This window comes from Lolium perenne, chromosome 3 (genome assembly GCF_019359855.2).
Source record: "Lolium perenne isolate Kyuss_39 chromosome 3, Kyuss_2.0, whole genome shotgun sequence".
Lineage (NCBI taxonomy): Eukaryota > Viridiplantae > Streptophyta > Magnoliopsida > Poales > Poaceae > Lolium > Lolium perenne.
This window is the reverse complement of record NC_067246.2, coordinates 69,351,422-69,361,656: the sequence shown is the minus strand read 5'-3', so window position 1 is coordinate 69,361,656 and position 10,235 is coordinate 69,351,422. Positions and strand designations below refer to the sequence as shown.

Here is a 10,235-nt window from a genome sequence, read left to right as displayed (position 1 = left end):
GTAGACGACCCTGTATCAAAAAAATTGTCACGCACGAACCATTCTGTCTAACAGACTCCGTATTTTTGAAAATTGCAAACCCACGGAAAAATTCATCGATAGTTCATCACGTTCATAGATAGATCATACATACTGATATACAAAATTGCGCGATCCTACTGGATCGCGACTTCTACAATGGCACCTAGTCGTCGAGGATGACGATTCTCGCAGTCGGCGCCCTCCCGCGCCTTCATCTCCTCCACGGCGGCGATGGCCTGCGCCGCCTCCTCCGCCTCCGCCCGAGCCTTATCAGCGGCCTCCTTCATGGACGCGGCCACCGCCTCCAAGTAGAGGGGGTCCTTCCCCTCCTCCGCCTCCTCTTCCTCGTCGCCGGTTCGCGATGCTCCGCCGCTGGAGCTCTCCTCCCATGCCGCCTTCCACGCGCGCTGCTGCTCCCAATCCTTCCGCCATTTGTCGAAATCGCCGCGGCTCATCGGCTTGAGCGGCGGGTCGACCTTGTAGTAGCGGCCGCCCGCCGCGAAATCGCGGAGCTTCGGCGGCCCATAGTCAGCGCCGGCGTACTTGCACGCCGCACGCCGACTCCCGGCGCCGGAGAGCTTGTTGTGGTGGCGCCACGCCTCCTCCATCGTGTCCGGCGAGCGGGATCGCTTCGATCCGGAGGCGGGCGAGGAGCTACTCCTCCATCGTGCGCTCATGGCCGGCGGCGGTGCAAATGATGCAGCGTGTGGCTGCGAATTGCTCGCCGGAGTGTGCGGGGAGGCGGCGGCGCACGGCGAGGCTAGGGTTGCGAGGGGTTGGACCCCCACTCGCACCTACACCATGTATTTGTAGGGGGCGGCGGGGTGGGTTTAACGGGGGCCGTATTCCGCCGATATGGCCCGAATACGTGGCCTGCTAGACGGGCCAAAATGCCATCACCCCTATCCCGCCAGAATTATACGGGGTGGACGCATTTTAAAGGGTCTGTTAAACAAGCTCTAAGGAAAACAGTGAGCTACCTGTATGTGGCCTAACGTTCACAACACCATAGAGGTAGCTCTGTAACCCCCGATCTGAACCTGGAAAATTTACGTTCCAGTTTCCGCTTCTGGCATAATTAGCGGCACGTCCGGCGTCCGGGGAGCAGCTCGGCTGGGGGCACAACGGCAAGGTCTACTACAGGTTGAGGAAGATGGGGAGCTCCGTATGCCCGTTCGGTGGCGGGTTGCAGCTTCCGATCTCAACGAAGGCCAAAGAGTACGGGGAAGTTTGAGTTTTTCGTTGCAAAATTAGCGGTATATATGTCCTGCTTTTTTTTCTTCGTTCAGCTCCCACGTCGGATCCAGGCCTTGTCAGCCCGTAAGCCGGCCATAACCCCCACGTTGGTGTAGCATTATTGTTAACCAAACTAACTTAAACTAATGATCGCCCCTGGTTCACACGCACGTTACTGAATCAAGCAAATGGATGAATGGATCGATCGATCTGTTGACTAACGGCGTGTGCACAACAAAATTCAGACCAGGCCAAAGCACGCACGCCACGCCAGTCCGGAAAAAAATCGAATCGAGCTAGCTACCGTCGTTAAGTTGGAGGCCAAACAAATCGATCGAACTGCTTTCTTCGAACACACAAGGAATCAAATAAATTGCTGTTTTCTTGCCATTTTGATCGCACATCGAAAAATATGGTACCCGCCCTTATTTTGATTCTATGGGTGGGCAATTTGCCTGACAATCTTTTAGGGAATGGAAACACGGTATTCCTGGCCTAGTGACGCAGCAGTCACATCTTTTTCTGTATGCTTCACCTTTGGTCTTGCAGTCCCTAATCACACAAAATTTCAAGTGAATCTTGCTCTCATCTAACGATAATTCCACCGCAGTCGTGTTGGCACGCCCGTCTTGATAGGTCCTTCGGGTTTCAGGACGACCTACATGTATATGCAAACATTATATAGTTGTGACTTGTGAGCGCCTGATGTGCAAGTATATATATACCACCTCATATAAATGGAGTAATAAAATTTTCAGAGATAGTGACCTGCTGCGAGAATATAAAGAGTGTGATAGTCCAGATATGATATTATGCTTACATTGTCGACCAACAAGACACGCCATGAACAAAAGAGCAATCACGTAAACCACGCTGGCCCCCTTCATTGGAATTTTTTCTCGATGAAATTGAGAAAGGCGATGTTTCAACGACTGCCTCTTGCATCAGTATATATATAGAGAGAGTATATGATCCTAATTAACTGCGAGATCTGTTACCCTAATTGATAAAATCATATTAATTGGCACATTCCATACATACATACATGAAGAAAAGCCTATGAAATGATATATATATGCCTGCGATATGATTTTCATATCAAACAATTATAGTACGTACCATTATTATGTGAGATACTATCCTGGTTAGTAATGCCTGCTATCAGCAGGATTTAGTTTCCTCTAGGCGAAACAATCAGAAGGTATAGGAATCTGCACATATCATTATTGGAATCAAAAGGTAGTCTTGAAATGGTGTGGTCAGCGTGGTGGACCCACGCGCAATTCTGCCTGCAAGGCAGCTGTAGAGCATTCTGATGCCGGTATAGTATAACAGAAGTTGTATGTGCTGCCCTACGTCGGTCAGTGTGCGCAGTGCAGACACAACAAGATCCAGTCTACAAAAGCTATTTACCAGAGCTAAAGATAAGCCTGTGACTGCATAAATGTACACCTAAATAACAACAGCGTAAGCATGCATTAATGAATGTCTGAATGAAGCAAAAAAGGATAGAAATATCAGTCTACTCTGAGAGGTTAAATACCTTAAAAATATTTTGCGACTGCACAGTTCTAAACTAACTAAATAAATAGCAACATAGAACCACGTTATCACAGATTAATGTACGATAATGTGAATAAAACAATAATAAGGATAGTAAAGAAATATCAGCCTATATTTTTCCAGAGGATACATTAACACACTCTGTTGTATGCTAATCTGCTGACATGCTGTGCAAAACGAAACTCCTGATCAGGAAAAAAAGCACTCCACCGTGTCGCCGGCAATCACTGACTTTGATATTTCATGGTAGCCATGTGCTGTGACTTGTGAGCTGCTAATTAATTATTGGGTTTGGGCTGGGGAGCTGTATTCATAGTGATAGATGATGGTCCTTCACCTATTCTTTACTTTTGTTGCACCAAATCATTTCTTGCAAGAAGCGTTGCACCTTAGCAATATATCCAATCATTCTAGCAGTGTCATTCTTCTCAAATTCGAAGATCTGGTTTACGAATTGCGTCTCCATTGCAAAATACGATCATATATTGTACAAAGATATCTACTTATTAGGAAGAAATGGTTTCTTACATGAATGCATTGGCTCTTTATTTTTTGAGTATTTTCAACAACCTGAAATGGATATGAGGTGTATTAGTCGACACAAGGAACCGCTAGAAAGATTGACCATAAAAACGAAGCCAATCTCAGAAGTCATTTGCTTCCTGAATTGAAGGGCAGCCCCTTCTACATACTACTAGAGATATATCAGTCCAGTGTCAAGCTAGAATAAGATTTCAACTCATTGGCTACTATTCACGGTAATCATTCTATTAACAAAAAATTGGATGAATACAGAATAAATAAGAACTAAAAGGCATCATATATGTGCCATAGGCCATTGGTATCCTGAGAAGCTTGTCAAACGAAATGAAATGAGAAAGAACGCAATGCTAATATGATTCTAGCGCTACAACAGAAAAAAAAATTGTAGCACAACAAGCAGCTAGTAAGAAGGGAATGGCACTAAAATACGATTATATAAAAACTGTAGGGTTATGCCAGACGCAAAAAAGAAGTACCATATTCACGATCATTTGATAGCTGGCATTACATTCAACTGATAGTGGTCCCTGTTGTAGGAAATCAATCTAATTTTCATTAATTTGCAAAGTTTATATCCCTAACAACCCTGTTTATCAACGTTAGAATCTCGTAAAGAGCAATATCAAATATTACTGCGGCAATAATAACACCTGAAGCACATCGAAGAAAACCAGTTAAAGATTTTCACAAGAACATATAATGTAAGCAATTTCAGTGCCCAATTTAAATATGAATGAACAAAGCTAAAGCATAGTTGATAGGCCAGTGGCAAAAAATAAAAAAATAAAAACTAAACATGTTATCATGTCACCACTCGTGGGATTAAAACATGCAAATGATGAGCATCTACAAACGAAGAATAAATTAGCATATACGACAGTGAGAACTGATTCCGTTGACTTACAAAAGGTTGAGATGCATGATTGTCCATACATGAATCGAATTTGGGTTTACTGTAAAATAGTCTCTGTGATATTTTATTTTAGACAAAACTGAACTTCAAAAGAGAAAGCAAGGAATCAGTGTGCAGCGGGATATTCTTATATCAGTTGAATCATCCTAAAGTCCCTACCTAAGAAGAACATAATGACACTTATTAAGCAACCATCACCTGAACTGACAAAAATACGATAAAAAACTTTTGGGACCTTTGCTCATGGAACATGAAACCTACATGATCGGGTGGCAGCATTCTGGGGCAGGTTGAAATCATCCTTTTCCATGATTCGACAAAAACTGCCTCTTACATCCACCTTTAAATTTAGAACCCAATATCATTACAGGTTGCAAGAGGATGACTTTAAAATTCTAATGTTCACGTATCACTTGTTTTTCTTTAACTCAGCACTTCACGAATCATCTTTTAATTTCACACATATTTTTCTCTAAAGCTGATACCAATAGATAACCATATCAATACAGAGACTTGACCATTTAGAGCAGCAATGCTCTAATTTGGCTTTCCTCTTACTTCTGAACACCCAAATTAGAATTCAGAAGTGTATGAATAGTAGTACCTAAAGAAAAATGCAGCACTGCAACCATGACACTTTCAGCACGACCAATAATAAAGTAAAATTTATTAACACAACCTGGGCAATCAAGCAACAACTTAGTTGACAACGGTGGGAGCTGCAGATCACCGTCAGCTCCTCCCTCCTTCCACCACCGGCGTTCGTTGCATTCTCCTCCTCGCTGCCCAGCACCATTTCCTTCATCAACTCCACCAGACGCTCCTCATCCTGACGTGTTGATCGCTCGGCCTCCGCCTCGCTCCCCCTCCTTTTGATGTGGTTCATTTCTGTAATTACACATTCTATTCTATCTAATCGGGTGGCAGGATCGACTGCCTTAAACTCAAAAAAAAGAAGTTCTGCAGACAAATATCCGATCAACGCCAACAAGGTTCAGATTATCTACCACATATATCAACAGTAAAGAGGTTACTATGAAGCTCAAGAGATTACTTATGTCCTACACGTAAACACGATCATACAAATAAAAATGCTTACCTCTCCATTGAAATGATCAACCAGCATTTCTTTCGAATTCTTCAGCTCTTCAACACTCTCAAATTGCTCTCCGATGAAGGCAAAGAAAGGCTTTGTTCCAAGCTTAGGAGCCAACTTCTTAACATATACATAGGATTCTATGGATTTGTAGTTCTCAGTAAGGTCGTATATGTGGTGATCATAAATCCTTCCCAAAACAAGATTGGTGGGCCTCATCTTTGAATGAGAACCATACTGCAAAAGGCATAAATAGTTACAGCTATAAACGGGGAAAAGATAAACTCTGTAAATACATGATGGCAACCGAACCAATCATTATACTCCCTCCGTTCCTATATATAAGCCATATAGTTTTTTGAAAAAAAATCCAGAATATAAGGTTTATTGCGTTGCCCTACTTGTATGGACAATATTTTTGGAGATTTGATTAGGTTTACTTATCTTATGCAAAGTCCTCTATTAGCTCACAGCAATTACTTACGGTTAATCCTAGCCAAATATGGTGTAATTTTTTCTAAATATGCGTTTCTTAATTTCCGTGCCAGAAATTATATGGCTTATATTTAGGACCGGAGGGAGTAACAGAAAGTGAGAAAGTTTCAAATAGGTCTTAAATGAATGCTAATAAATTCTTTGTTCAGCTAACTAAGTCATTTTACTTGCTACACAAATCATCAATTATTCTTTTTTCTGGGGTTAACAGAAATTCCATTTTTCACCAACTACATGGTGGAACTGCAGGTTAAGCCAACATAATGGAACTTACCACTAATTAAAAGACTGCACTCAGACTCAAGGGAGAAGAACTCGGGAGAAGTTTCACCCCCTCTCTCAAATCGCATGATGCTGTCTTTCTTGGTGTATTTCACTGCATGGTCACGCTTCGGGTGGAAAAGATCTGCCAGCACAGAGTTCAGAACCGCACTAGTCTTTGTACCGTAGAGGATAAGCATCTTCTTGCCTTTCTCAACCTGGAACAAGCATTAGAAGAAAAAGTCAACATACATATTATTTCAGGTTTCCTCACATCGAAGGTTCCGAAGAAGCAGAGCCTTCTAATAAGATTAGCGTGATCATCTGCACGATACTTAGACACCTATCCAGAAAATACACCACTACCTTTCGTGATTCAGTCAAAAGGAAAACAGTCTTGCAAAGATACTACATGACACTAATTTTTGAGGCTTGCTGGAAAGTACAAGTTTCCGATTAGCCACAATTCGGCAAGTTTTCACTGCAACCTTTTATCTTTGACAAGTTCAGCAATGCTTCCATGTCAAATAATGTTCAGGTACTGTAAACTGAAGATAGATTTGCAACACGTGGAGAAAGGGTGGAAGAGATGTGGAGCTTACAATCTTGGGCGCGTGCTTGAGGAGCTCGCGCTTGGCGCGCAAGCTCTTGGGAACCCTGATCACCACGTACCATCTTCCTCCGACGAAGATCGAACCCAAGCCGCGCAGGGAAAGGGATGGCCTCCTCGTCCGGCCGTCCGGGGTACCGTACTGTTCCAGCATAAATTTCAGGGCAGCGCTCGTGCAGGGACGGTGTTGCCCGTCTCGCACGGTGCTATACTCCCCGGCTGTGCGCTGTGAATTCCCGTGGAAGGCACGAGCCAGGGGAGGGTGTCAGGATCCGAACTAGCAAGGCTAGCACTACTAGTCATTAGGACTAAGCTAAATTTATGTTGGGGCGTGCTGGGCGTCCCCCGGGGGATCCGGCCTCCGATCCCCCGGGTCGCCAGCCGTTGGATTGATCAGTTCAATCGTTCCAAAACGCACATCGCTTTCAGCGCTTATCTTTTCACATGGGCGACGTCTCTCTTTACTCTGTTTTCTGGCAGCACGTTCGCACGCACATTACATCAAGTTTTATGGCCGCGCACTGCATCAAGAGGAAACAAAGAAAATGATACAACGTTAATCTCGCGCACGAACCACCATCGGCGCCGATGGAGCTCCACCATGAACTCTGCAAGCCGCCGGCAGCATATGTATCGCTTCCTCCTACACCGTGGCTTGCAGAATTTGCCCGGCTGTGTCCTTAAAAGTGAGAGTGGGACATGGACGTTGTTGGAGAAGATGCCGTCATGTCGCCGGAGAGGATGCCGTCACATCGTCGCCGGAGAAGACGATCTCGCACGCCTGTCGCTTGCAGCAACGGCGGCGGCATAAGTAGCAAGGGCTCCGGCCGCATGTAGCAATAGTGGCGGACTGATGTAGCAAGGCCGGCGGGCTGATGTAGCAATGGCGAATTGGCGACGGACCGGACGGCGGCCACATGTAGCAAGGGCGGCAGGCTGATGTAGCAAGGGCAGCGGCCTGATGTAGCAACGGCGACCGGACGGCGGGCGCATGTAGCAACGGCGACGAGCTGATGTAGCAAGGTCTGCAGCCGCATGTAGCAATGTCGACAGCCTGATGTAGCAGTGGCATGGGCCAGGCGGCGTACTGATGTAGCAACGCCGGGGGATTTATGTAGAAGGACTGCGGCCCGGCGTAGCAACGGCTGCTGCGCATGCAGCATCAGCGCCGTCGACGGTGGCCCTTGTAGCGTCGGTGGTGGCCAGTTGCAGCTCCGGCCTTGTCCGTTGAAGCACTCGCGGGCGGCGAACGTGGCTGTCACGACCTCGCGCGAGGGAGGGGCGAGCTCGTCGTGGGTCAAGCCTCCTCCGCGGCCGTGCGTCCCGCCGCTGCGTCAGCGACTCAGCGCCGCCCTCCACGGTGGTATTCGAAGGCAGAGGCGGGGGCAGCGGGTGACGTCGCTAGCGCACTGAATCTCCTCTACCCACAGGCTCCGTCGGCAGCGGCGAGAGGAGCGGCAGGGCCTTGTGCGTTAACTACGTATTCAGGAAGAGAGGAACGGGAAGATAGATTGGTCAACGAGAGTACGGGGCGACAGGTTGGGGAAGATGGATAAGAACGGAGCGCTAGATGGTGGGTCCGCGGGGACACGCGTCAGGCATACGAGGCGGAGGATGTGTCTCGCGCGATCCCCCGGCTGATACCAAGCGTTTTCCATTTATGTTTTCCTTAATTATGTAAGAGCTAGCACTGTAATGGCACTTTTAGCTTGAGCCTGTCTCGGTATATAAGAGACAGGTGGGGTGGTTGGGAGGAACAAGCTAAATCAAATAAAATTATTTTTACCCTATCTTCTATCTAGCGACGGCTCCAGCACCGACCAAAATCGAATCCTTGGCAAAGTGGTATCAGAGCCACCATCCTCCGGCCACCGCACCGGCGGCGCGCCCTCCCTCCCATCCCCAACCCCGTCGTCGTCTCCGTCTCCACCACCGCGCCGCACCCCATACCCAAGCCGCAGCGCCGGCGCGAACCAGAGACCGAGCCTGAACACCAGCCGCCGCCGCGTATCACGCCAATCCCACTCAACCGCGACACCAACCGCCGCTCCCCGTGCCAAAAGCTCCCACCTTGCGGCTCCAGCAACCGCAGCGTGCGCCGGGCCGTCCCGCGCCGCCGCGACCATGTCGCACCGCTCCAGGTCGGGCTCCCGCACAAGCCGTGATGGGCCCATTATCCGTTCGGCCTCATCAACCGACGCGGAAATCGCCGCGCTGCGCTCGCAGCAGCGGGCCGACCGCGACGCGCGCTCCGTCGGGCGCCGCCTACAGAAGCACTAAGTGGAGACATCGGCCACCCTCGACGCGATGCAGAACCGGATGGAATCCATGGCGCTGCTGCAGTCGCAGATGACGACCATGATGCAGCAGATGCAGGGAAGCCTCAACCGCATCGTCCCCACAGAAGGTATGACAACTAACATCCCTCTCGCCACCGGCAATGGCCGCACCTTTTCCACCCCTCCAACACGCACAAACTCCATCCTTTCACCGATCCCAGAAGACTCCACACCGATTCCCACCCCCCACTCCGCAAATCACCCTCCTTTTCCCCCTACCCTGGGCCAATTCGCGCCGGACCAGCTACCACTCCAACCATGCATCCAGGGTGTTCGACAGAAAGACACTGCCTACTCCGGCCCGATCACGTCGACCGCTGGACCCTCCTCATCCTACACACACATCACACAACACACCACTCCCACAAACCAACCACAGTTCTACCAACCTCACTCCCCACGCCAACAGCAGCATGATCCAATACCACAAACCAAGCCACAAGAGCAGCAGTACCCACGATCCTATCAACCACAACACCACAACTCATCTCAAGAGATCATACCCACACATACCAACCCAACAAGATACACAAACCATCCTACCATGACCTCTACTGTCGACACATCCATACCAAAACACGCCCACCACCACTCCACACCACACACATACTCCAATGCCACAACCTACCCCATAGAACCACAACTCAGAACACCACATGTGGAATTACCAAGCTTTATGGGCGACAACCCTAGAGCTTGGATATTAGAAACTGAGGACATTTTCAGGTTGGTGGGAATCACTGGAGAAGCCCGTGTGAGATGGGGACTAGCTCATATTCGTGGCCAAGCCAAGCTCTGGCTCAGCAGTTTAGGCATGGACTTGCAACAAATGTCGTGGGCAGAACTTTGCACAACCCTTATCGACAGATTCCCTGACACTATCACAATTGATCCAATGGAACAGTTACAACAGCTGAAACAGAGAACAACAGTGGATAGTTATATCAATGCCTATGAGTCCTGGATGTAGGTCATGAAGAGAGGGCGTGCCTATTTGCCAACAGACTTCTTTGTTGACAGATTTATCAGTGGGCTCAATGAAACCATCAGGCATATAGTCCAATGCCAACGTCCTGAAACACTCATGTCTGCATACTATTTTGCAAGACAATATGAGAAGAACTATAATGCAACAGCAGTGGTACCAAGAAGAGCAGT

At 47.7% G+C, this 10,235-nt stretch overlaps 1 protein-coding gene across 1 annotated transcript; it reads right to left on the bottom strand.

Moving 5' to 3' along the window:
* Positions 1–4,961: 4,961 nt before the first annotated feature.
* On the bottom strand, positions 4,962–6,892 carry LOC127339365 (ribosome production factor 2 homolog). Its single transcript, XM_051365225.2, has 4 exons — positions 6,731–6,892; positions 6,128–6,346; positions 5,376–5,609; positions 4,962–5,286 (listed from the first exon to the last, which is right to left on the bottom strand). Exons 1-4 carry the CDS (start codon positions 6,890–6,892, stop codon positions 5,221–5,223), a joined length of 681 nt encoding a protein of 226 aa, XP_051221185.1. The 3' UTR covers positions 4,962–5,220.
* Between the last annotated feature and the right edge of the window lie 3,343 nt (positions 6,893–10,235).

Bases quoted from the DNA above. Each gene is read 5' to 3' on its own strand.
- LOC127339365 (XM_051365225.2), bottom strand. From the start codon at position 6,892: ATGCTGGAACAGTACGGTACCCCGGACGGCCGGACGAGGAGGCCATCC. The intron at 6,347-6,730 runs GTAAGCTCCACA...TGCTTGTTCCAG, and splicing joins TCAAGCACGCGCCCAAGATT to GTTGAGAAAGGCAAGAAGAT. The intron at 5,287-5,375 runs GTAAGCATTTTT...CTGTTGATATAT, and splicing joins TTGATCATTTCAATGGAGAG to GTGGTAGATAATCTGAACCT.